The sequence below is a fragment of the Oncorhynchus clarkii genome, chromosome 31 (assembly GCF_045791955.1).
Source record: "Oncorhynchus clarkii lewisi isolate Uvic-CL-2024 chromosome 31, UVic_Ocla_1.0, whole genome shotgun sequence".
Lineage (NCBI taxonomy): Eukaryota > Metazoa > Chordata > Actinopteri > Salmoniformes > Salmonidae > Oncorhynchus > Oncorhynchus clarkii.
Window position 1 is genome coordinate 15,209,368 of NC_092177.1, and position 27,526 is coordinate 15,236,893.

At 44.4% G+C, this 27,526-nt stretch overlaps 1 protein-coding gene across 1 annotated transcript; it reads left to right on the forward strand.

Moving 5' to 3' along the window:
• Positions 1–1,158: 1,158 nt before the first annotated feature.
• LOC139390594 (LON peptidase N-terminal domain and RING finger protein 1-like) lies at positions 1,159–27,526 on the forward strand. Its single transcript, XM_071137815.1, has 11 exons — positions 1,159–2,090; positions 8,989–9,107; positions 11,936–12,058; positions 13,012–13,345; positions 13,450–13,525; positions 13,629–13,743; positions 19,249–19,370; positions 21,030–21,188; positions 21,505–21,667; positions 25,530–25,679; positions 25,962–27,526. Exons 1-11 carry the CDS (start codon positions 1,793–1,795, stop codon positions 26,109–26,111), a joined length of 1,809 nt encoding a protein of 602 aa, XP_070993916.1. The 5' UTR covers positions 1,159–1,792; the 3' UTR covers positions 26,112–27,526.

Below are 27,526 nucleotides of genomic sequence, written 5' to 3' on the forward strand. Positions count from 1 at the left end.
AGAAGACACCAACTTATTTGGTGAGAATCACAACATAAAATACAAAATCAATTCTAGCTCTTAAAGGGGCAGTAGTCTACATTGGGTATACAATTTCCAATTACAGGGGATTCATCAGAGAAAATGACTTTACTCCAGTCCTCAGCAGTCCAATCCCTGTACCTTTTGCAGAATATCAGTCTGTTCCTGATGCTTTTCTTGGAGAGAAGTGGCTTCTTTGCTGCCCTTCTTGACACCAGGCCATCCTCCAAAAGTCTTTGCCTCACTGTGCGTGCAGATGCACTCACACCTGCCTGCTGCCATTCCTGAGCAAGCTCTGTACTGGTGGTGCCCCGATCCTGCAGCTGAATCAACTGTAGGAGACGGTCCTGGCGCTTGCTGGACTTTCTTGGGTGCCCTGAAGCCTTCTTCACAACAATTGAACCGCTCTCCTTGAAGTTCTTGATGATCAGATAAATGGTTGATTTAGGTGCAATCTTACAGGTAGCAACATCCTTGCCTGTGAAGACCCCATCCCATCCGTCCATGCCTGAGTGTATCATTAGACAAAGAAAGTAGCATATCACGTTGCACAATATAGCCTAGCATCTGTTATAAAAGTGTCTATTTGCAGAAAAAAAGCTTCACGTTTTTCTGTCACATCACGTTTTTGCAGGTGGTGGATTATCTGTATTTAGATGACTGCAAGGGCCCAGGTCATCATAATAGAGCGTGGAGATGAGTAACTAGTTAACTTGATGGTGTGCTAGTTATGATTTTGAACAACATAAAGCAGGGGTGTAAAGTACTTAAGTAAAAATACTTTAAAGTACTACTTTGATCGTTTTTTTGTGGTATCTGTACTTTTTTATATTTATATTTTTGACTACTTTTACTTCTACTTCACTACATTCCTAAAGAAAATAATGTATTTTATACTCCATACATTTCCCTGACACCAAAAAGTAGTCGTTACATTTTGAATGTTTAAAATGTTCCAATTCACGCACTTATCAAAAGAACATACCTGATCTTCTCTACTGTCACTGTCTGTCGGGTCCTCCGGGTTATTCTCCAGTCGGAGAAAAAGCATGTTATGAAACTCCGCATAAATCAGTTTCACAACAGGGTGGGACGCCGGTCTTTCGACCAATAGCATGCCCAGATTTCCCGTCACGTGATCTTTATTTATGTAAGGTATTGGTGTTACACTGTATGGCTTGGGCTTTGTCGAGCTTCATCAGTACAATGCGTAACAGGGTGATAAACTGACATCTCCCAGCTGTGTTTTTACAGTAGAGTCCGAGGCCGAAACATTCGAGGAATCGTTGTTAAAATTCTGACCCAAAATTGGTCTAGTGTTGGAGTTCAGAGTTGAAGACAACCAGACTAGAAGCGATCGGACTTTATATTCATCATGTTTCTAGGAAAGGGAAGACGTTACTTTATGTTTGACGATGGAAAACGCGTGTGAATGAATCGGAAGGGTTTTGTCTGTTGGAATTACACTATAAGGGCTTTACGGTTGGATCTTGGGTTCAGAGAGCCTTTGTTTACAGGATCAGAAATAGGCTAGGAGTCAGTTCATTTGAATCGGAGAGGGGTGTCTGTCGTTGTTTAGATGGTGATTAGAAAGACAGGAAGGATAGATTGGGACTAATAAGAAGATCACGTTACTTAACCATAAGCAGCGCACGTTACTTAACCCACTGAAACCATGTCGCATGTGACTGACTGGGAAGCGTCCGCGTCGATAATCGTATAACCTGAGAGAGAAAGCACGGACCAGCTGGGGTGACACAACCCCGCCACCATGGATCTACTTGAGTGCCCAATCTGCCTGTTCCTCATGTGTGAACCGGCCACCATGTCCTGTGGTCACTCGTTCTGCCGGAGCTGCCTGGGGAACTACTTGCCATCCAGGTGCCCAGCCTGCAAGGAAAGATTTAAACAGAGAGACGCCAAAAACATCAAGAACACCATCCTGATATTCAGTGTCATTGAGAAGTGCTGCCCAGAAGAAACGAGGATGAAATGCCATATTCTGGAGAAACTCAAAACCAGCGAGTTCACAGAAGCTTTACGCATCGCGGATGAAGGGATACGACTAGGTAGGTTTCTAAAAAATAATGTGTGAACTTGAGTATGTTTGGGGATGACAATTCCTTACGCAACCCTCGACGAGGCTGCAGTACAGGCCTACGATGAAATGTGTATACGTTGTGTAAACCCTGATTACGTACATTTACGTTACACAGATGTTTGCCCAAAGAAACTCCAGCCAAGACGTAGGATGTAAAATGATCATGCTGACTAATAAAAACACACACACCTGAAGTTCATTCCGATATATTAATGTACTCAGATGAAATTGCTTTAATTGTCTTTATTTGTCTTCAGTGCAAAATAGCCTACAGAATCAGGCTCCCCTCGCAAAAGAGGCTTCTAACCTCAACGGGCTTTTCCTGGTTAAATACAGGTTAAATAAAATACTGTATGTATTGGTGTAGTGACCTGGCATGCACTCCTGTTGTAGCCAGTAGCCTGGTCAGATAAGAGTCACGTGTTGGGAGGCAGTCACAGTGGTCCAACATATATAACATATATATAACCAAATTTATAAAACTAACCAGATATCACAGTTGTAAGAACCGGCTTTAATTGAATGCAGTTATATTCTGTTAATTCAGTTCTCTTTATAAGCCTGTGATAAAATGCAGTTCTAATTCTTTTGGCCCATGTACTTTGCCTCCCATCTATTCTACACATGTTCATAGGCAACATATAATGTGTTTGTGCATGGCTTATACAGTTGGAGTTTGAAGTTTACAACACCTTAGCCAGATGCATTTAAACTCAGTTTTTCACAATTCCTGACATTTAATCTGTGTAAAAATTCACTGTTTTAGGTCAGTTAGGATCACTTTATTTTAAGAATGTGAAAGAATAATAGTAGGCAGAATTATTTATTTAAGCTTTTATTTATTTCATCACATTCCCAGTGGGTCAGAAGTTTACATATACTAATTGAGGGTTTGGTAGCATTGCATTTAAATTGTTTAGTTTGGTCAAACGTTTCGGGTAGCCTTCCACAAGCTTCCCACAATAAGTTGGGTGAATTTTGGCCCATTCCTCCTGACAGAGCTGGTGTAACTGAGTCAGGTTTGTAGGCCTCCTTGCTCGCACATGCTTTTTCAGTTCTGCCCACAAATGTTCTGTGGGATTGAGGTCAGGGCTTTGTGGTGGCCACTCCAATACCTTGACTTTGTTGTCCTTAAGCCATTTTGCCACAACTTTGGAAGTATGCTTGGGGTCATTGTCCATTTGGAAGACCCATTTGCGACCAAACTTTAACTTCCTGACTGATGTCTTGATGTTGCTTCAATATATCCACATAATTGTCCTACCTCATGATGCCATCTATTTTGTGAAGTGCACAAGTCCCTCATGCAGAAAAGCACCCCCACAATATTATGCTGCCACCCCGTGCTTCACTGTTGGGAAGGTGTTCTTCGGCTTGCAAGCCTCCCCCTTTTCCTCCAAACCTAACTGGTCATTATGGCCAAACAGTTCTATTTTTGTTTCATCAGACCAGAGGACATTTCTCCAAAAAGTATGATCTTTGTCCCCATGAGCAGTTGCAAACCGTAGTCTGGCTTTTTTATGGCGGTTTTGGAGCAGTGTCTTCTTCATTGCTGAGCTGCCTTTCAGGTTATGTACATATAGGACTCGTTTTACTGTGGATATAGATACTTTTGTACCTGTTTCCTCCAGCATCTTCACAAGGTCCTTTGCTGTTGTTCTGGGATTGATTTGCACTTTTCGCTCCAAAGTACATTAATCTCTAGGAGACAGAACACGTCTCCTTCCTGAGCGGTATGACGGCTGCGTGGTCCCATTGTGTTTATACTTGTGTACTATTGTTTGTACAGATGAACGTGGTACCTTCAGGAGTTTGACAATTGGGTACTTTTTTCACCACTGCAGACATGGGAGTTTATCAAACAAAACAAATATGTTTCAGCCTCAGGCCTTCATCAGAAGGGCCTTGCCTTGTCAGATCGTTCACAGCTTTGTGGAAGTTACCTGTGGTGCTGATGTTTAGGCCGAGATATGTATAGTATTTTGTGTGCTTTAGGGCACCGGTGTCTAGATGGAATTTATATTTGTGGTCCTAGCAACTGAACCTTTTTTGGAACCCCATTATTTTGGTCTTACTGAGATTTACTGTCAGGGCCCAGGTCTGTCAGGGCCCAGGTCTGTCAGGGCCCAGGTCTGTCAGGGCCCAGGTCTGTCAGGGCCCAGGTCTGACAGAATCTGTGCAGAAGATCTAGTTGCTGCTGTTGGCCCTCCTTGGTTGGGGACAGAAACACCAGATCATCAGCGAACAGTAGACATTGAACTTCAGATTCTAGTAGGCTGAGGCTGGGTGCTGCAGACTGTTCTTGTGCCCTCGCCAATATGTTGATATACAGTACCAGTCCAAAGTTTAGACACATAGTCATTCTAGGGCTTTTCTTTATTTTTACTATATTCTACATTGTGTGAAATAACACATGGAATCATGTAGTAACCAAAAATGTGTTAAATATTTAAGAGTCTTTAAAGTTCGCCACCCTTTGCCTTGATGACAGCTCTGCACACTCTTGGCATTCTGTCAAAATGCTTCATAAGGTTGTCACCTGGAATGCATTTCAATGAACAGGTGTGCCTTGGTAAAAGTTAATTTGTGGAATTTCTTTCCTTCTTAATGCGTTTGAGCCAATCAGTTGTGTTGTGACAAGGTAGGGCGATCTTCTGTAAACCACCCCTATCTGGTAAAAGACCAAGTCCATATTATTGCAACAGCTCAAATAAGGAAAGAGAAACGACAGTCCATCATAACTTTAAGACATAAAGCTCAGTCAATGCGGAACATTTCAAGAAATTTTAAGGTTTCTTCAAGTGCAGTCGCAAAAACCATCAAGCGCTATGATGAAACTGGCTCTCATGAGGACCGCCACTGGAAAGGAAGCCCCAGAGTGACCTGCTCTAGAGGATACATTCATTGGAGTTAAATGTACCTCAGAGTTCAAGTAACAGACACATCTCGACAGCAACTGTTCAGAGGAGACTGCGTGAATCAGGCCTTCATGGTTGAGTTGCTGCAAAGAAACCACTTCTAAAGGACACCAATAACAAGAAGTGACTTGCTTGTGCCTAGAAATACGAACAATGGACATTAGACCAGTGGAAATCTGTCCTTTGTTCTGATGAGTCCACATTTGAGATTTTTGGTTCTAACCGCCATGTCTTTGTGAGATGCAGAGTAGGCGAACGGATGATCTCTGCATGTGTGGTTCCCACTGTGAAGCATGGAGGAGGAGGTGTGATGGTGCGGGGGTGCTTTGCTGGTGACACTGTCAGTGGTTTATTTAGAATTCAAGGCAGACTTAACCAGCATGGCTACAACAGCATTCTGCAGCGATACGGCATCCCATCTGGTTTGGGCTTAGTGGGACTATCATTTGTTTTTCAACAGGACAAAGACCCAACACACCTCCAGGCTGTGTAAGGACTATTTGACCAAGAAGGAGAGTGATTGAGTGCTGCATCAGATGACCTGGCCTCCACAATCACCCGACCTCAACCAAATTGAGATGGTTTGGGATGAGTTGGATCACAGAGTGAAGGAAAAGCAGCCAACAAGTGTTCAGCATATGTGGGAACTCCTTCAAGACGGTTGGAAAAGCATTCTTCGTGAAGCTGGTTGAGAGAATGCCAAGAGTGTGCAAAGGTGTCATCAAGGCAAAGGGTGGAAAATATTAAATGTATTTTGATTTGTTTAATACTTTTTTGGTTACTACATGATCCATATGTGTTATTTCATAGTTTTGATGTCTTCACTGTTGTGCTACAATGTAGAAAATAGTAAACATTAAGAAAAACCTGGGAATGAGTAGGTTTGTCCAAACTTTTGACTGGTTCTGTATTATGTAAAAGTGGGTATTTTAAGGGCGCTGTACTGCAGCGACAGCTATGCCTCCAGAGACTCTGGGTTCGCGCCCAGGCTCTGTCGTAACCGGCCGCGACCGGGTGGTCCGTGGGGCGACGCACAATTGGCCTAGCGTCATCCGGGTTAGGGAGGGTTTGGCCGGTAGGGATATCCTCGTCTCATCGCACACCAGCGACTCCTGTGGCGGGCCGGGCGCAGTGCGCGCTAACCAAGGTTGCCAGGTGCACAGTGTTTCCTCCGACACATTGGTGCGGCTGGCTTCCGGGTGTTAAGAAGCAATGCGGCTTGGTTGGGTTGCGTATCGGAGGACGCATTACTTTCAACCTTCGTCTCTCCCGAGCCTGTACGGGAGTTGTAGCGATGAGACAAGATAGTAGCTACTAACAATTGGATACCATGAAATTGGGGAGAAAAAGGGGTAAAATTCAACAACAAAAAACACAAAAAACGGGTATAGCTCAAGCTGCATCCCTGTATCACCCAACGGCCCTGTGGAAAGAAATATATATTTTTTCCCATTTTAACTGCACTCTTGTTGTTTGTGTACATGGATTTTATAATTTCATATGTTTATCCCCCAACGCCGCTTTCCATCAATTTGTAAAGCAGACCCTCATGCCAAATTGAGTCAAAAGCTTTTTTGAAATCAATAAAGCATGAGAAGACTTTGCCTTTGTTTGTTTGTCAATTTGGGTGTGCAGGGTGAATACGTGGTCTGTTGTATGGTAATTTGTTAAAAAGCCAATTTGACATTTGCTCAGTACATTGTTTTCTCTGAGGAAATGTATGAGTCGGCTGTTAATGATAATGCAGTGGATTTTCCCAAGATTGCTGTTGACGCATATCCCACGGTAGTTAATGGGGTCCAATTTGTGTCCACTTTTGTGGATTGGGGTGAGCAGTCCTTGGTTCCAAATATTGAGGAAGATGCCAGAGCTGAGGATGATGTTAAAGAGTTTTAGTATAGCCAATTGGAATTTGTGGTCTGTATAATTTGTCATTTCATTTAGGATACCATCAACACCACAGGTCTTTTTGGGTTTGTATTTTGTCCTGTAGTTCATTCAAGGTAATTGGAGAATCTAGTGGGTTCTGGTAGTCTTTAATAGTTTTCTCTTTCTCCCTCCCGACCCACACAGCCAGCCTTGTATAACACTGTAATCTGTTGTAAATGGGGTACACTTAGTCTGTCTGTGTTATAAGTATTGTAGTGTTATTGACTCTTCCTTACTGTTACTATTTGGTCAGTAATGCTAGTAGTCGTCACACATAGTTCCACTCCCCCAGAGAAGCACAGCAGTGTTTAGGGAAGTGATCTGGGTTACTTTTGAGTTGTTGAGCTGAGGAGTGTAAGGTGATATTCAGTTTCCTTGTCTTGTATTTTTGTCACTGCTCTCTGTTTAAGTCGTGACTGTCATGACAGCCTTACCCAGTAGCTGATTTTCTCTCTGTTTGAGTCGTGACTGTCATGACAGCCTTACCCAGTAGCTGAGTGTCTCTCGGTTTAAGTCGTGACTGTCATGACAGCCTTACCCAGTAGCTGATTTTCTCTCTGTTTGAGTCGTGACTGTCATGACAGCCTTACCCAGTAGCTGAGTGTCTCTCTGTTTGAGTCGTGACTGTCATGACAGCCTTACCCAGTAGCTGAGTGTCTCTCTGTTTGAGTCGTGACTGTCATGACAGCCTTACCCAGTAGCTGATTTTCTCTCTGTTTGAGTCGTGACTCTTGTGACAGCCTTACCCAGTAGCTGATTTTCTCTCTGTTTGAGTCGTGACTGTCATGACAGCCTTACCCAGTAGCTGATTTGTTTCTGGGTGCTGAGATTAGATTTGAGGTGATGTCTAACAACATACATTAAACATGCAGAGGTAATTGTGGTTATGTGTGCAGAGGTAATTGTGTTTATGTGTGCAGAGGTAATTGTGTTTATGTGTGCAGAGGTAATTGTGGTTATGTGTGCAGAGGTAATTGTGGTTATGTGTGCAGAGGTAATTGTGGTTATGTGTGCAGAGGTAATTGTGGTTATGTGTGCAGAGGTAATTGTGGTTATGTGTGCAGAGGTAATTGTGGTTATGTGTGCAGAGGTAATTGTGGTTATGTGTGCAGAGGTAATTGTGGTTATGTGTGCAGAGGTAATTGTGTTTATGTGTGCAGAGGTAATTGTGGTTATGTGTGCAGATGTGTGCAGAGGTAATTGGGTTATGTGTGCATTGTGGTTATGTGTGCAGAGGTAATTGTGGTTATGTGTGCAGAGGTAATTGTGGTTATGTGTGCAGAGGTAATTGTGGTTATGTGTGCAGAGGTAATTGTGGTTATGTGTGCAGAGGTAATTGTGGTTATGTGTGCAGAGGTAATTGTGGTTATGTGTGCAGAGGTAATTGTGGTTATGTGTGCAGAGGTAATTGTGGTTATGTGTGCAGAGGTAATTGTGTTTATGTGTGCAGAGGTAATTGTGTTTATGTGTGCAGAAGTAATTGTGTTTATATGTGTGGGAGTTATCTTTCATAATGAATGCCTAACCTCCATACTAATGATCTGTCATTACACAGAGAATGAAACAACTTCCTACAAGAGAAAGTCTGATTCTGACTGGATGTTTCTCTTCTACCCACCAGTAGTTTGCTAACTGCTTTTCTGACTGTGTTGTCATACTGAGGGTGTCAGTGCACCAAACACGTTGCATGAATAACAGTTTCTATGCACCACACAGGACTATGCATAACAGGTTGGGTTTCACTCCATTGTTTTGATACACTCATTATATTAATACTCTGCAGGCTTTGCTGTAAAGCTTGCAGGTAGCATGCTACACCCAAAGAACCCTGGTATTGGGGGAGGAGGGAAGGTGAGGGTGTGAGGTCAGATGATTGTGCAACTTGTAGCTCATATTGTAACTTCAGGTTTTTGGGAGATTGTCTAATATTCCTGATAGGGCAAATCGAACTAACCCAATTCTGACTGGGAAGCTATCACTGATAATGATCACTGTTATGCACTATGCTCCCTCCCCCAGCCCCTGGGGATGTGAGTCTGAAGGTGTGGAGAGCAGAGGCCAGTATGGGACTGGGACTGTTCTCTGATGCCCTGAGGGACCTTGAAGACCTTTGCTGCGTTCGCCCCAAGTGGACAGAGGTAAGAAACACGCCCCAAACAACTGGAGAGAAGGAGGGGGAGAGAGAGGGGGAGACCTCACCAACCCCACACCCCCCTTTAAAAAACAAATATCCCCTGTGCTGCATACTTATCTTGCCCTCTAACACACGATACAAAACAACATCACACATCACAATAACCAAAGCCTCACCACTTCTACAACCGTATATCCAAACCATCTTCCTCAGCCACAGAGATGGCCTCCTCGACACACCATATTTCCTTAAATATCTCCACACTTTTTAATAATTTTATAAGAACTCAAATTGCATCTTAAGGCACGCAGAGACCATGCCAATAGAAAATGGTCTGTTATCCCCCCACCTTTGACCCTGTTCCTCCTTGTTAGCCAAATAGCCAACTTTGCCTGAGCAAACTGAAAATTAAACAACACACATTTGGCCTTTTCCTTATTTGAATACCTGTACCCCATTATAAACATCCCAACAGTAAACTCCACCCCAACCTCTCACACAGACATTCTAACATGCTTTACCTCACACCCCCTAAAAACTCCCCCAGGCCAGGAGTGTTAAAGTCTAATAAGTCCTCAATACCCCCTTGCCAGTCCCCAGTCTCTGCCGTCACCTGCAGTGGCGGAAACATTGGTCGCCCCACCCCCTTTGCCCGCTCAAAAACCCCTGTTACCGACTCAGACAGTGTCTCCTGGACCTCCTCCAGGAATCTCTCCAGCAGCCTAAGAGATGTTAGTCCTGTTTGTTGTGCCAGGACTTCCATGGTTTTCCACCTCTCCTCCCCACATAGCCGCCGGTCTCCCAGTCTTAGTAAACACGTTGCCATCAGTCGCTTCTGCAGGGTGGTCGACTGAACCAATCTCAAAAGGATGGCTGGATTGTGGAAGATAAGCTTCTCCCACAGCCCAGGCTCCACACCCCCTTCTCATGTGGACCTTAGCAGCTGCCAGGCCCTCAGCACTGCAGAGTAAAAATCAGAGAGACCTGCTGTGCTCAGCCTCCAGCCTCATGAGGAACAGCTGCCGGTCCAACCCTAATCCACCAGCTCCCCTCAGCAGCACACGTGTTGGTTCCCTCCAGCCGAAATCAGGATGGTACAGTAGTCTCTGCGCCGCCTTTAGTCGGAATGCAGCCACCCGGCTCTCCAGTTCGACCAGGCCCTGTCCTCTTTCTTAGACGGACATGTACAACACTGCTGCCCTCAGCCAGTGATGACACGACCAGAAAAAATCCACCAGTTTGGGGTGCAGATCTGTGAGCAGACCAGCGGGGGGTTGAGGACAGCCAGTTTATGCCACAGGAAAGATGCCAGCAGGTTGTTGATTATCAGCACCCTCCCTCTATATGACACTTGGGACAGGAGCCACCACCTGGCCAGTCTTGACACCACTACCTGTGAAACCCCCTCCCAGTTCTTCCTGACCCACCTCTCCAAGCCCAGGTATATCCCCAACATTTTAAGCCCTTCACAACTCCACTGTAAACCCCATAGAAGCAGTGGGGGGGCCCTATCCCCCCATGCCCCATATAACAGAGCGTTGCTCTTTCCCCAGCTCACCTTAGTTGACGAAGCTCCCTCGTACACCTTCAGACTCGTCTCTAGTGCCTGCATATCTTGCCCATCCCTGACCATCACAGAAACGTAATCTGTATTTTCCGACACTGCAATGCCTGTCAACACACCCATGCCTGTCTCGCACACTCCCTGCAGTCTCCTGCGTATGAGGCACAGAAAAGGTTCACTGGCTAATGTATATAACTCCTCCGATAGAGGGCATCCTTGTCTAATGCCCCGTCTCACCCAGACTGGCCTACTGAGCCCCCCTCCCTCCTTGACCATACATGACGCCCCGGCATACAACATCTTCACACAAGCCAAAAACCTTTCCTCAAACCCAAACAAAGACATCACTGAACAGATACTCATGGCCCACTCTATCAAAAGCTTTCTTTAGAGAGAACAGTCCAAAGTTCACATTAGAAACTCTCGACAAGTCCAACATGTCCCTGATTAATAAGAACAAGTTGGCCGTGATTGAGCGTTCCGATACACAATATGTCTGGTCCTTGTGTACTATAGAGTCCAGATGGAACTTCAGTCTGCTAGCGAGGACCTCGGCAACTATATTGAAGTTCGCACAGAGCAATGCCACAGGCCTCCAGTTCTTAAGTTCACACAAGTCCCCGTTTTTGGGCAGGAGAGTCAGAGCCGCCCGATGGCAGCTCATCGGCAACTCTCCTACCCCCACGCATTCACACAACACGCAAAAGAAGTCCAGTCCAATTATTCCCCAGGAGTTTTTAGGAGTTTTTTTCGATGCACTCCACTGGGAGTGCATCGACCCCCGGGGCACAGCCGGGGGACATCTAGGTTATGCCTTTGCCAGTTCATGGGACAACCATTTCATCCTTCTGTGCCAGAGAGAGCTTAGGGAGTTCTGCAAACAAAACCTGAGCACACATAGGATCACACAGTTCCTCTCTCTCTACCTCTCTCTCTCTCTCCCATTCCTCTCGCTCCCATTTTCCATTCCTCTCTAAATCTCTCTCTACCTCTCGCTCTCCTTCTCTCTCTACCTCTATCTATCTCTCTCTCTCTCTCTACCTCTCGCTCTCCTTCTCTCTCTACCTCTATCTATCTCTCTCTCTCTCTACCTCTCGCTCTCCTTCTCTCTCTACCTCTATCTATCAATCTCTCTCTACCTCTCGCTCTCCTTCTCTCTCTACCTCTATCTATCGATCTCTCTCTACCTCTCGCTCTCCTTCTCTCTCTACCTCTATCTATCTCTCTCTCGCCCATCCATTATTCTCCATCTTGTCTGTTCTCTCCAGGGTTTCTTTCGTAAAGGTAATGCGTTACTGGAGATGGGACGTCAGTCTGAAGCCCTGATCCAGTTTCACCGCTGTCTCAAGCTACAGGCCGACTTCACTCCTGCCAAGAGCCAGATTAAAAAGGTCAGTAGCTATAGCCAATACTGACTGGCTCCTTTACTAACTGGCTCATTTACTGACTGTTTACTACGGACTGGTTCATTTACTGACTGTTTACTACGGACTGGTTCATTTACTGACTGTTTACTACCGACTGGTTCATTTACTGACTGTTTACTACGGACTGGTTCATTTACTGACTGTTTACTACCGACTGGTTCATTTACTGACTGTTTACTACGGACTGGTTCATTTACTGACTGTTTACTACCGACTGGTTCATTTACTGACTGTTTACTACAGACTGGTTCATTTACTGACTGTTTACTACCGACTGGTTCATTTACTGACTGTTTACTACAGACTGGTTCATTTACTGACTGTTTACTACCGACTGGTTCATTTACTGACTGTTTACTACAGACTGGTTCATTTACTGACTGTTTACTACCAACTGGTTCATTTACTGACTGTTTACTACCGACTGGTTCATTTACTGACTGTTTACTACAGACTGGTTCATTTACTGACTGTTTACTACAGACTGGTTCATTTACTGACTGTTTACTACAGACTGGCTCATTTACTGACTCTTTACTACAGACTGGCTCATTCAATCTCACTAGCTGAGTGTGTCAGTGACTGCTTGGCTGAATGACTGTATCGGGTCAGGTTCTAGGAATGGGTGGTATTTGCTGCTTCTAGGATTTTTTTAAAGAATGGAATGCTTTGGAACAATGTTAGACAACCTAAACACGTACTGTATACTAAGTACAGCAGGGGTGGGCAATCATTTCAGCTCTAGGGCCACTTTGGGATTTTAAAATTCAGCGGAGGGCAGCACATTTTTTCCCAGACTGATTTGTTTGTCAAAAGCAATTTGTAGGCCAGAAAAAGGGCAGTTAATTGAAAATGTAAAGGTCCATTATAATGGATGGATTTATTGATTGATTTGTGTGTCTGTTTCCCCTGGTCAGATCCTGGAGGCAGAAGGCATGTCAGTTCCAGAGGAGGTGCCCCAGATCCTCCAGGTGGTGTCGGAGTACCTCAGAGACCCCTGCCCCCCCATCACAAGCCTCTTCCCCACTGGACCCACACAAAGCCACACACACAGCCACGCCGAAAGCCTCCGATTCCCTCAGGAGGAGGGGGCCGACGGGGACAGGAGAGGAGACTCTGAGAACGGGTCAAAGGTGAAACATGGGACCAGTACTGAGTGCTGTCTCAGTCTCTGTCAGGCTGTGTCCTTCCTCCCTACAGCCGAGGATGATGAGGAGATGATGATGAGGAAGGAGGAGAGGCACAGTAGGGGTACATAGAACACACACACGCATACACACACACACACACACACACTGGAAGAGAGAATAGACACATGTTGATGGTTGATAATGGTTCTATGTTGTCTCCCTTAGGAGGCTGCAGTCTGGACAGAAGAGACTCTCTGAGTGTCCTCACTGTGTCTGACTTTGAATGTCCCCTCTGTATCAGGTTAGTAGTTTCCATAGATGGTAGATCCTGTGGAGTATTGTGGTACTGTGTTATTGTTGAGAAACTTGTGCTGTACTCTGATCTTAGTGCTGTACCTCTACAGGCTGTTCTATGAGCCAGTGACCACTCCCTGTGGACACACCTTCTGTAGGACCTGCCTCGAGAGAAGCCTCGACCACAACCTCCGCTGCCCCCTTTGCAAACAGCCACTACAGGAGGTAACTACGGCCTACCTAACTGTGGTCTAGGTAACAGTGGTTTATGTAACTTGTGTCTACATAAGTAGTCTACGTAACTACAATGCCGTGCAAAATTATTCACATTTTATTGTGTTACAAAGTGGGATTAGAATGGATTTAATTGTGTGTTTTTTTTGTCAGCAATCTACACAAAATAATGTGGAAGATTTTTTTATTTTTATATATAAATAAAAAATTAATAATTAAAATATAGTCGTTGCATACTGTAAGTATTCCGCCCCTTTGTTTATCCTAAATTGATTCTGTAAGGTAAAGCCTTCTGTTTGGGGAAAACACAACACATCACTGAGTAACTGCCTCCTTATTTTCAAGCATGGTGGTGGCTGCATCATGATATGGGTATGCTTGACATCGGCAAATACTTGGGAGTTTTTCAGGATGAAAAGAAACAGGATGGATGGAGCTAAGCACAGGCAAAATCCTAGAGGAAAACCTGCTTCAGTCTGCTTTACACCAGACACTAAGAGAGGAATTCATCTTTCAACAGGACAATAACCTAAAACACAAAGCCAAATCTACACTGTAGTTGCTTACCAAGAAGACAGTGAATGTTCCTGAGTGGCCAAATTACAGTTTTGACTTAAATCTGCTTGAAAATCTATGGCAAGACTTGAAAATTGCTGTCTAGCCATGATCCCCAACTTCTTGACACAGCTTGAATAATTTTTTTAAAGAATCATGCTTAAATATTGCACAATTCAGGTGTGCAAAGATCTTATAGAATTAGCCAAGAAGACTCACAGCTGTAATTAATGCCAAAGGTGTTCTAACAGTGAGCTGAATAGAATATTTGAGTTATTTCAGTTCTATTAATCTGTAGAAAACATATAATTGTTCTTCCACTTTGACATTACAGTATTTTGTGTAGATTGTTGACAAAAAATTACAATGAAATCAATTTATGGGGTCTGAATCATTTTGCAAGCCACTCTTGTGATGTGACTGTCATTAATGTGATGACTGCTATTTATTGAATAATTAGCTACTATGTTTAATTATTACTCAATTAAATTCATCATGTAACATTTAACTCATTAGGAATTTGGGGCACCACGGGAAAAGTTGTTTACTGAGTTTCTATCTCCTGACTTAAACTCTAAAGATTCATAAATATCTCTTACATCAATAACAGTTAATAATACCTCATCAGTCTCATTCTGAACATCGCATAATTATTGGATATCTGCACGAACCCTAACCTAAGTGATGAATCAGCGTTACACAAATTGGCTTAATTATTTATTTACTAACTAAATCTTCACACAGAATACGTAAACACACACGGTATAGGTTATTGATTACATACATAATACAATGAAAGCAGGTCCGTAGTGGAGTAACAAAAGCATGACTGTTTGGTTACGAAATGGAAAGTGAGGGGTAGGTAAGGAGAGGGACAACAAAGAGGGTCAACTTATCGTACATACATTTGGAAGCTACGCTCACCGGAATATGAATACTTTGCACATGAACGACCGCTCATTCGGAAAAGAAATGCAATGTTTGTATTTACGCATAGATGTCTTTGTCATCTCTCTGTTGAACTCGATGGTTCTATGGGAAGTGGTTTGATGTAAGTCTCTGGTTGTCCACCAGAGGTCACCATGTCCTTCTTAGTTGTAGGCTTCTTCTGTCTTAGAGTTTCTGTTAGAATAGATACCTCAGGTGTACCACGTGGTGGTGAGCGGGATCTGTCTTCCCTTTTATCTTTGATCACATAGAAGCCATTTTCCACTGAATCCCATACCTCTGGCTCACTGTCTGGGTGCGCCCGTGCGTGTCTCTGCAGAGCGTATATGAATGGCAAGTACTCCCATTTGGCACCACCTGCAGTCCTTGCTGTGCCATATACACTCTGCTGAGACACACAAGGGAGCACCCAGACAGTGACCCAGAGGTATGGGATTCAGTGGAAAATGCCTTCTATGTGGATAACTGCTTACAGAGCATCCCATCCACGGCTGAAGCGAAAGCACTCCTTGATAAAGTACGGAATCTCCTGTCCAAAGGGGGATTTGAGGTCCAACAGTGGGCTAGTAACAGAGCAGAGGTTATCCACCACCTCCCGCCACAAGCCAGGTCCAGTAGCAGTGAACTATGGCTATCGCAGTCTAGCGCTAACCCACAAGAGCCCACTCTAGGACTGAGATGGAGTTGCTTACCGGATACCCTTGGGTACAAGCACCGCTCAGCCCTCTGTACCGAAACCCCCACTCTGCACACATCTATCGGACCCTGGCCAGTCAATACGATCCCCCTGGGTATATCCTGCCATACACAACCCGGGCCAAAGTCTTAGTCCAGGACCTGTGGCAGACCAAGAGGGACTGGGATGAACCGATCCACCCGGCTGATCTAGTGGAACGATGGATCTGTTGGGAAACAGAGTTATCAGAGCTATCTGTAGTCCAAATGCCAAGATGTTATGTACCACCCTGTGCTGACCAACTGGGATCATGCCTGGAACTGCATGTGTTCTGTGATGCTTCGGAGCGCACTTATGGGGTGGTTTCCTATCTAAGCGTGGAGGATAAGGCAGGCCACACCCATGTCTCCTTTGTCATGGCTAGGTCCAGGGTCGCACCCAAGAAACAGCTGTCAATGCCTAGGCTGGAACTCAGTGCTGGCCTTTCCTCTACCTTGTGAGCCGAGCTCACCTTGCCAATCCAAAGGGTCATCTACTGGGAATTCAGAGGATGGGGAGCAATGGCCTTTTTGAGGAGTGTGGAATTTAACACATTTCCAGGGTGGCTGTAGAAAAGGCCCATGGAGTTGGTGGAATAATCCTTTAATTCATGGCCACTTACTTAGCTGGACCAGGGGCGCTTTAATTAGGTCAGGTGGCAATGACCAACAGATCTCATCCCCATTAAAGGAGGAAATAGCCATTGCCTGATCTCGCTGCTTTCTCTTCCTTTACTCCGTCTGATCCAGAAGTTCTGTGCGTCCATGAATCCACGTAAGTCCACCGACTCTGTTACCTTTCATCTGAAATATCTGTTGCGATCGTGAGAGTGGGCCATCAGTTATTGTTTATAGTTATTACCGCAGAACGCTTCAAACATATTGTGTAATGTGAATGGTCAATGATCATGGCCCTACGGATCCTCATAGGCCAATTATGCAATCGATATGGTTAATATGTAATGAAATGAATTACATGTACACATGAAGACAATGAGAAACTTCATTGTTTGCTAACTGATCGACTATGATATCAAACTAATGGGGATTATAGATTGAATAACCATTCACTGTTTGTATTCTTTCATGCAGCACAGACTACTCAGTAAATATACCACTTTATGGTTAAAGGAATTCCAGCCTCAGTCTCATCCATTCCTCTGTCACCTGACATGTGACCACCTGTTCACCTTCACTGTCAGTCATCCTACCTGTCCAGCTACCCACACAGATTCCACTAATCTTTCAATGGTCCTTTGAGCCGGATCGCAACAGATAGTTCAGATGAAAGGTAACAGAGTCGGTGGACTTACGTGGATTCATGGACGCACAGAACTTCTTCCACTAATCTTTCAGTCGTAGATTACTTTACATGCACAGCTGCAGACTGTGAATGTTTGGTCTTTACCTTCACCCGTTGAGAGTTTCAGAGGGTCTTACCATTTTCAGCCGTGTAGCCACCCCTCCATGCTGTCTGGTCTTGTAGTTTTAACCATTTCAACGTGTGGGCCACAGCTTCATGTTCTCTGGTCTAATGTAAATTTCGCTAGTGAGTCCTTTTCAGCACTCTGGTCTTGGAGGGCGTTCTGCCATGTTAACATGAACCCTGAGCTCACTTGGGCGTGGCTACTGACTGGGTACAAGTTTACATTAAACACAATTCTCAATCAGAAGGATAAAATCACATTTCTATCTTTTCAAAAATAGTTTCATATTTAACCTCTCTAGGGTATGTTCCACCTGGCCAACATCCAGTGAGATTGCAGAGCGCCAAATACAAATACAGAAATACTCATTATAAAAATTCAGAAAAGATACAACTATTAAACATAGGTTTAAAGATGAACTTCTTGTGAATCCAACCACGGTGTCAGATTTCAAAAATGCTTTACGGCGAAAGCGTATCTTACAATTATTTGAGAACATTGCCCAGCAGACAAATCATTACACAGTAGCCAGCCAAGTAGAAGAGTTACACAAGTCAGAAATAGAGATAAAATATTCCCTTTGATGATCTTCATATGTTTGCACTCAGAAGACATTAATTTATTCAATAAATGTTCCTTTTGTTCGATAAAGTCTCTCTTTGTATCCGAAAACCCCCATTTTGTTCGCGTTTTCTTCAGTAATCCACAGGCTCAAACAAAGTCAAAACAGGCAGACAAAAAAATCCAAATTGTATTCGTAAAGTTCATAGAAACATGTCAAACAATGTTTATATTCAATCCTCAGGTTGTTTTTAGCCTAAATGATATATAATATTTCAACTGGACAATAATATCGTCAAAATAAAAGATAAACAAGAAAGGCACTCTCTCTGGTCACGCTAATGAAAAAGCTCTGTTATACGGCAGGGTCCACTCATTCAGACTGCTCTTACTCCCTCATTTTTCAGAATACAAACCTGAGACAATTTCTAAAGACTGTTGACATCTAGTGGAAGGCATAGGAACTGAAATTTGAGTCCTAAGTCAATGGATACTGTAATGGCATTGAATAGAACACTTTTAAAAAACAATCCTACTTCCTGAATGGATTTTTCTCAGGTTTTGGCCTGCCAAATCAGTTCTGTTATACTCCCAGACATTATTTTAACAGTTTTGGAAACTTTAGAGTGTTTTCTATCCACATCTACTAATTATATGCATATCCTATCTTCTGGGCCCGAGTAGAAGGCAGTTTAATTTGGGCATGCTTTTCATCCAAAATTCCAAATGCTGCCCCCTACCCTAGAGAAGTTAATCATAAAATGTTTACAACATTTAGATGTACATCTGATACAGTGTGAAAGCTCTTAAATTTTCCATTATAATGTATTTTTGATCATTTTAATGACATCACAAAATAGACATTCATTTTCCATATTCCATCTCTCATCATCCCCAACATTCAGATGTTGTAATATATTGTCCCAGTGTCCATTGTTTGATGTTGTAGTTTTGGGCGGCAAACTCTTCATAAGACACAAAGACATTCCAATCCCCTCCACCGCTCTGTGTGAGAGAGAGCTCTGTAGAGCTGATCCACTGTGACCGGATCTTTGGCTCCTCACAGGAGAGTCATGACAGCATTCTACATAACCAGGGTCTTCGTCTATGTACATAGTCTATGGCCTTAATCAGGAACACATTATATATAGTTACAATGGAAGGTCTGCTTTGTACTGTTTTTTTATGTTGCCATGTTTATAACCCAAGAGGGATCACTTTAACTGGGGTAAACTTATTTGTTACATTTCTTCCCATTTAATGCTGAATCACTTTTTGTTTCCTTGTGTAGTACTTTAAGAACAGGAAGTACAACCCCACAGTGTTGCTGCAGGAGATCATGTCCCGCCTCTTCCCCCTGCAGCTGGCTGAGAGGAAGCAGGTCCACGAGACTGAGATGGCCGAACTCTCCAAGTGAGTCTTGTCGCTGACGCACTGTAACCAGGGGTAAACAGGGGTCAATGTCGAATCCTCCAGGTTTGTTCTAGAGTCTCACAGAACTTTAGCCTGGCACTCAAACTGATTTCTCTACGTTTCCCCTTTGTGGGTGCAGCGTTCAGTCTGGTTTAACCAGGCTACCAAAATTGTCCCTTACCTGTAAAACGAGCTTTGGAACTATTTCTTAATGCCTGAAAGAAATGGGAGACTGAAACGTGAAAATGTTGATGAACTATCATATGATCGCCAGAATGAGCTTGGGGTGAGTTGGCAACCTTAATGGTAACTGTGGCAACAGGCATCAGACTCCTCATACCGGAAAGAGTTAAAGACGTTATGACCGTGAGATCATTGGCAAGGCACCGCACACAGCAACAGCACCAGCTGCTGGAGAACAGCGACACAGAAAAGAGACATGGACTTTTGTTTTTTCAAAATACACACCTCCTTCTTAACCCTACTGTTGCCCCGATATATTTCTCTCTCTCAATTCAATTTAAGGGCTCTATTGGCATGGGGAACATATGCTTACATTGCCAAAGCAAGTGAAGTAGATCATAAACAAAAGTGAAATTAACAATCAATCTCTCTGTCTGTCTCTCTGCATCCTCTCTGTCCCTCTCTGTCTCTCGCTCTCTCTGCATCCTCTCTGTCCCTCTCTGTCTCTCGCTCTCTCTGCATCCTCTCTGTCCCTCTCTGTCTCTCTGCATCCTCTGCATCCTCTCTGTCCCTCTCTGTCTCTCGCTCTCTCTGCATCCTCTCTGTCCCTCTCTGTCTCTCGCTCTCTCTGCATCCTCTCTGTCCCTCTCTGTCTGTCTCTCTGCATCCTCTCTGTCCCTCTCTGTCTCTCTCTCTCTCTGCATCCTCTCTGCATCCTCTCTGTCTCTCTCTCTCTCTGCATCCTCTCTGTCCCTCTCTGTCTGTCTCTCTGCATCCTCTCTGTCCCTCTCTGTCTCTCTCTCTCTCTGCATCCTCTCTGTCCCTCTCTGTCTCTCTCTCTCTCTGCATCCTCTCTGCATCCTCTGTCTCTCTCTCTCTCTGCATCCTCTCTGTCCCTCTCTGTCTCTCGCTCTCTCTGCATCCTCTCTGCATCCTCTCTGTCTCTCTCTCTCTCTGCATCCTCTCTGCATCCTCTCTCTCTCTCTCTCTCTCTCTCTGCATCCTCTCTCTCTCTCTCTGCATCCTCTCTGTCTCTCTCTCTGCATCCTCTCTGTCTCTCTCTCTGCATCCTCTCTCTCTCTCTCTCGCTCTCTCTGCATCCTCTCTCTCTCTCGCTCTCTCTGCATCCTCTCTGTCTCTCTCTCTGCATCCTCTCTGTCTGCATCCGCTCTCTCTCTCTCTCTCTCTCTCTCTCTCTCTCTGTCTCTCGCTCTCTCTGCATCCTCTCTGTCTCTCTCTGTCTGTCTGTCTCTCTCTCTCTCTCTGCATCCTCTCTGTCTGTCTCTGCATTCTCTGTCTCTCTGCATCCTCTATCTCTCTCTCTGGATCATCTCTGTCTGTCTCTGTCTCTCTGCATCCTCTCTCTCTCTCTCTCTCTCTCTCTCTCTGGATCCTCTTTGTCTGTCTCTGCATTCTCTGCCTCCCTGTCTCTTTGCATCCTCTCTGTTTCTCTGTCTATCTCCCTCCATCCAACAGTCTAACTAAGGACATCCCTATCTTTGTGTGTGCGGTGGCGTACCCTGGCGTGCCCTGTCCTCTCCACATCTTCGAGCCTCGTTATCGCCTCATGATGAGACGATGCATGGAGACGGGCACCAGGAAGTTTGGCATGTGCAGCTACGAACATGGAAAAGGGTGGGTGGTGGATGTATACAATCTGAAAATACTGGTATGAAAATGAACCGTGTGTCTGACTCTTGTTTCCCTTTTTACACACTGTTCTGAGTCACCCTGTTCTGAGTCACACTGTGGTGTGGATCTGATTGTCTTTCACATGAACCTTTCAGCAGGTTCCAACAACTCTGTGTGTGTCTGACTCTGTGTGTGTCTGACTCTGTGTGTGTGTGACTCTGTGTGTGTCTGACTCTGTGTGTGTCTGACTCTGTGTGTGTCTGACTCTGTGTGTGTCTGACTCTGTGTGTGTCTGACTCTGTGTGTGTGTGTCCTCCAGATTTGCAGACTACGGCTGTATGCTGGAGATCCATAGCCTAGAGGTGTTGCCTGATGGTCGCTCCTATGTGGACTGTGTGGGTGGAAGTCGCTTCAGGGTCCTAAAGAGAGGACAGAGAGATGGATACCACACTGCTGATATAGAGTACATGGAGGACCACAAGGTACAATCCCACACACACTGAAGAGAGCTAGATACCACACTGCTGATATAGAGTACATGGAGGACCACAAGGTACAATCCCACACACACTGAAGAGAGCTAGATACCACACTGCTGATATAGAGTACATGGAGGACCACAAGGTACAATCCCACACACACTGAAGAGAGCTAGATACCACACTGCTGATATAGAATACATGGAGGACCACAAGGTACAATCCCACACACACTGAAGAGAGCTAGATACCACACTGCTGATATAGAGTACATGGAGGACCACAAGGTACAATCCCACACACACTGAAGAGAGCTAGATACCACACTGCTGATATAGAATACATGGAGGACCACAAGGTACAATCCCACACACACTGAAGAGAGCTAGATACCACGCTGCTGATATAGAATACATGGAGGACCACAAGGTACAATCCCACACACACTGAAGAGAGCTAGATACCACACTGCTGATATAGAATACATGGAGGACCACAAGGTACAATCCCACACACACTGAAGAGAGCTAGATACCACACTGCTGATATAGAATACATGGAGGACCACAAGGTACAATCCCACACACACTGAAGAGAGCTAGATACCACGCTGCTGATATAGAATACATGGAGGACCACAAGGTACAATCCCACACACACTGAAGAGAGCTAGATACCACACTGCTGATATAGAATACATGGAGGACCACAAGGTACAATCCCACACACACTGAAGAGAGCTAGATACCACACTGCTGATATAGAATACATGGAGGACCACAAGGTACAATCCCACACACGCTGAAGAGAGCTAGATACCACACCGCTGATATAGAATACATGGAGGACCACAAGGTACAATCCCACACACACTGAAGAGAGCTAGATACCACGCTGCTGATATAGAATACATGGAGGACCACAAGGTACAATCCCACACACACTGAAGAGAGCTAGATACCACACTGCTGATATAGAATACATGGAGGACCACAAGGTACAATCCCACACACGCTGAAGAGAGCTAGATACCACACTGCTGATATAGAATACATGGAGGACCACAAGGTACAATCCCACACACACCGAAGAGAGCTAGATACCACACTGCTGATATAGAATACATGGAGGACCACAAGGTACAATCCCACACACACTGAAGAGAGCTAGATACCACACCGCTGATATAGAATACATGGAGGACCACAAGGTACAATCCCACACACACTGAAGAGAGCTAGATACCACACTGCTGATATAGAATACATGGAGGACCACAAGGTACAATCCCACACACACTGAAGAGAGCTAGATACCAGGCTGCTGATATAGAATACATGGAGGACCACAAGGTACAATCCCACACACACTGAAGAGAGCTAGATACCACACTGCTGATATAGAGTACATGGAGGACCACAAGGTACAATCCCACACACACTGAAGAGAGCTAGATACCACACTGCTGATATAGAGTACATGGAGGACCACAAGGTACAATCCCACACACACTGAAGAGAGCTAGATACCACACTGCTGATATAGAATACATGCAGGACCACAAGGTACAATCCCACACACACTGAAGAGAGCTAGATACCACACTGCTGATATAGAGTACATGGAGGACCACAAGGTACAATCCCACACACACTGAAGAGAGCTAGATACCACACTGCTGATATAGAATACATGGAGGACCACAAGGTACAATCCCACACACACTGAAGAGAGCTAGATACCACACTGCTGATATAGAATACATGGAATACCACAAGGTACAATCCCACACACACTGAAGAGAGCTAGATACCACACTGCTGATATAGAATACATGGAGGACCACAAGGTACAATCCCACACACACTGAAGAGAGCTAGATACCACACTGCTGATATAGAATACATGGAGGACCACAAGGTACAATCCCACACACACCGAAGAGAGCTAGATACCACGCTGCTGATATAGAATACATGGAGGACCACAAGGTACAATCCCACACACACTGAAGAGAGCTAGATACCACACTGCTGATATAGAATACATGGAGGACCACAAGGTACAATCCCACACACACTGAAGAGAGCTAGATACCACACTGCTGATATAGAGTACATGGAGGACCACAAGGTACAATCCCACACACACTGAAGAGAGCTAGATACCACACTGCTGATATAGAGTACATGGAGGACCACAAGGTACAATCCCACACACACTGAAGAGAGCTAGATACCACACTGCTGATATAGAATACATGGAGGACCACAAGGTACAATCCCACACACACTGAAGAGAGCTAGATACCACACTGCTGATATAGAATACATGGAGGACCACAAGGTACAATCCCACAGACACTGAAGAGAGCTAGATACCACGCTGCTGATATAGAATACATGGAGGACCACAAGGTACAATCCCACACACACTGAAGAGAGCTAGATACCACACTGCTGATATAGAATACATGCAGGACCACAAGGTACAATCCCACACACACTGAAGAGAGCTAGATACCACACTGCTGATATAGAATACATGGAGGACCACAAGGTACAATCCCACACACACTGAAGAGAGCTAGATACCACACTGCTGATATAGAATACATGCAGGACCACAAGGTACAATCCCACACACGCTGAAGAGAGCTAGATACCACACTGCTGATATAGAATACATGGAGGACCACAAGGTACAATCCCACACACACTGAAGAGAGCTAGATACCACACTGCTGATATAGAATACATGGAGGACCACAAGGTACAATCCCACACACACTGAAGAGAGCTAGATACCACACTGCTGATATAGAATACATGGAGGACCACAAGGTACAATCCCACACACACTGAAGAGAGCTAGATACCACGCTGCTGATATAGAATACATGGAGGACCACAAGGTACAATCCCACACACACTGAAGAGAGCTAGATACCACACTGCTGATATAGAATACATGGAGGACCACAAGGTACAATCCCACACACACTGAAGAGAGCTAGATACCACGCTGCTGATATAGAATACATGGAGGACCACAAGGTACAATCCCACACACACTGAAGAGAGCTAGATACCACACTGCTGATATAGAATACATGGAGGACCACAAGGTACAATCCCACACACACTGAAGAGAGCTAGATACCACACTGCTGATATAGAATACATGGAGGACCACAAGGTACAATCCCACACACACTGAAGAGAGCTAGATACCACACTGCTGATATAGAATACATGGAGGACCACAAGGTACAATCCCACACACACTGAAGAGAGCTAGATACCACACTGCTGATATAGAATACACGGAGGACCACAAGGTACAATCCCACACACACTGAAGAGAGCTAGATACCACACTGCTGATATAGAATACATGGAGGACCACAAGGTACGATACCACCGGTTGTTCTAACCTACTCCTGGCCCTGGATGACCCCTGTGATCAACTGATCACTCCTGAGGAAGTTTACAAGTGCTATTTTATTAGCTAGTTCTTCAGTGAGTGTTCCACTGGTACTTTGCCTGTTTCCAAGCAACAGTTTGTAAAGTCAATGTTAAGCACCCTAGTGGGTATATCTCAGGAGGGCATGGGAGGGAGGGATCGGGGAGGGAGTGGGAGGGAGAGAGAGAGGGAATATTAGACAATAAGTGAGTTCTGGTCTGCGAGAGAGAGAATATATGACTGGACATTAGATGAGTTCTGGTCTGGAAGGGGTAGGTGATAGTCAGGTCCATGTGTGAGAGAGATGAATCAAATAAAGACTAAAGAGAGTATAAATGTGTGAACAGAATCATTTGTACTGTGTGTATTTTTCATAGAGAATCTCCTCCTATGTTCCCAGGCTGAGGGGTCAGAGTTGGACCTGTTGCAGAGCCTCCATGACAGTGTGTATGAGCAGGCCCAGGACTGGTACACACGCCTCAACACACGCCTCAGAGAACAGATCAGCAGACAGTATGGAACCATGCCTGACAAGGACGACAACATACAGGTACTCACACACTTACAGACAGACCGTGCCTATCACCTACCACTCCCAGACCAGTACTTATCTTGTGTCTAATATCATCTCTCCCTGTCTCTCTCTCTCCCGGTTTTCTCTATCTCCCTTCTCTCCCGGTCTCTCTCTCTCCTTTTCTCCCTGTCTCTCTCTCTCTCTCTCTCTCTCTCTCCCCCCTTTCTCCCTGTCACTCTCTCTCCCTTCTCTCTGTCTCTCATTTTCTCCCTGTTTCTCTCTCTCAATGTCCCTTATCTCCCTGTCTCTCTCCCTCAGGCCTCCAATAACGGTCCAGCTTGGTGTTGGTGGTTGTTGTCAGTTCTCCAGCTGGACCCTGCCTACCAGACCACTGTGCTGTCTCTGCCCTCCCTCAAAGATCGCCTGGGACACCTGCGCATCGTTCTGGAGTACTTCTCCCAGAGCTAGAGAAGAGGAGGAGTATGAAGGAGATAGAGGGATACAGTGATACTTGGTTTCTGATGCCAGTCCAGTACCATACACAGAGGAGAATCTCTACAGACTGAATAATATGAACCATACACAATACAGAAATACACACAAACACACATCCACTAATATATTACACACACACACACACACACACACACACACTAATATATTATACACACACACACACACACACACTAATATATTATACACACACACACACACACACTAATATATTACACACATACACACACACACTAATATATTACACACATACACACACACACACACACACACTAATATATTATACACACACACACACACACACTAATATATTACACACACACACACACACACTAATATATTACACACATACACACAAGCAGAAAGAGATTGTTTTATCACTTACATAAATGCCATATTGAATTGCTGGTGAAAGCGAGGAGTTTTTGGTTTTTGGAGAAAACTAACTCAATATACTTTCAAATGACTATATACTATGTTTTGACTGTCCATATAATATGTCTTGACGGTCCAGCTCGCTAATAATTGCCTAAATTAAAGCTAGACAGTCAGGGAGTATCGTAAATTCTCAAAACGATGGATAGAGAACTTTCTCTTGCAAATGTTAATGGTGAGGAAATAATCAATATTCATTGCAGCTCTCTGGAACTTGTTGAAAACCAAATGCAGCCCCCAGGGCAAAATTAGTTTGACCCCCTGCAGTAGAGGGTTCAACTCAATCTGTTCTTATTCATGCCAAAGGATGTAAACCTGGTGTTAATGTCTCAGACAACCACTAGGTGTCCCTGTTCTCACTCCTGTTTCCCCTATCAGCCAAGCATAAAGAACACTGCCTTTCGTCATGGCAACTGACCTGCACTCATGATGTAATCAGCCATGTCATAATCAGATGATCAGATTAGTCTGACTCCTATGGCTCGAAAGTGCTTGATGAAATGCTATTAAAGGAGAGATGAGATGATAGCGGGATAGAAAGAGTGACGCAGAGATCGCTCAGTCTTACAGAGCTGAAAACAACTTGATTTCCTGGATAATGCACAGTATGCTATTAAAGAGTTTGGGTTAATGTTATGGATAGTTCAGAATAATCATGTTGTCTTTTTTGGGGGGTGGTTCTTTAAAACCTTGGCAAGCTCCCATATTGTGACAAACACAATGAGCAGCCATTTGGTATCTAACAATCGGCCACTAAATTAGGATCATCAATTCTTTATTTTATTACTAGCACTATAGTATAATTGCTATTTCTGTTACTATATATTTCCTGCAATATTAGTGTGTTATTGCAATAATGATCTATTATGAAACATCGAAACAGACAAAGGCCTGGGTGAAAATCATAATGTGAATTAAAAGCTGCTATTGGCTGA

Coding starts and splice junctions, on each gene's coding strand:
- LOC139390594 (XM_071137815.1), top strand. CDS start 1,793: ATGGATCTACTTGAGTGCCCAATCTGCCTGTTCCTCATGTGTGAACCG. Junction 13,744..19,248: donor GCAAACAGCCACTACAGGAG/GTAACTACGGCC, acceptor TTCCTTGTGTAG/TACTTTAAGAACAGGAAGTA. Junction 21,189..21,504: donor AGCTACGAACATGGAAAAGG/GTGGGTGGTGGA, acceptor TGTGTCCTCCAG/ATTTGCAGACTACGGCTGTA.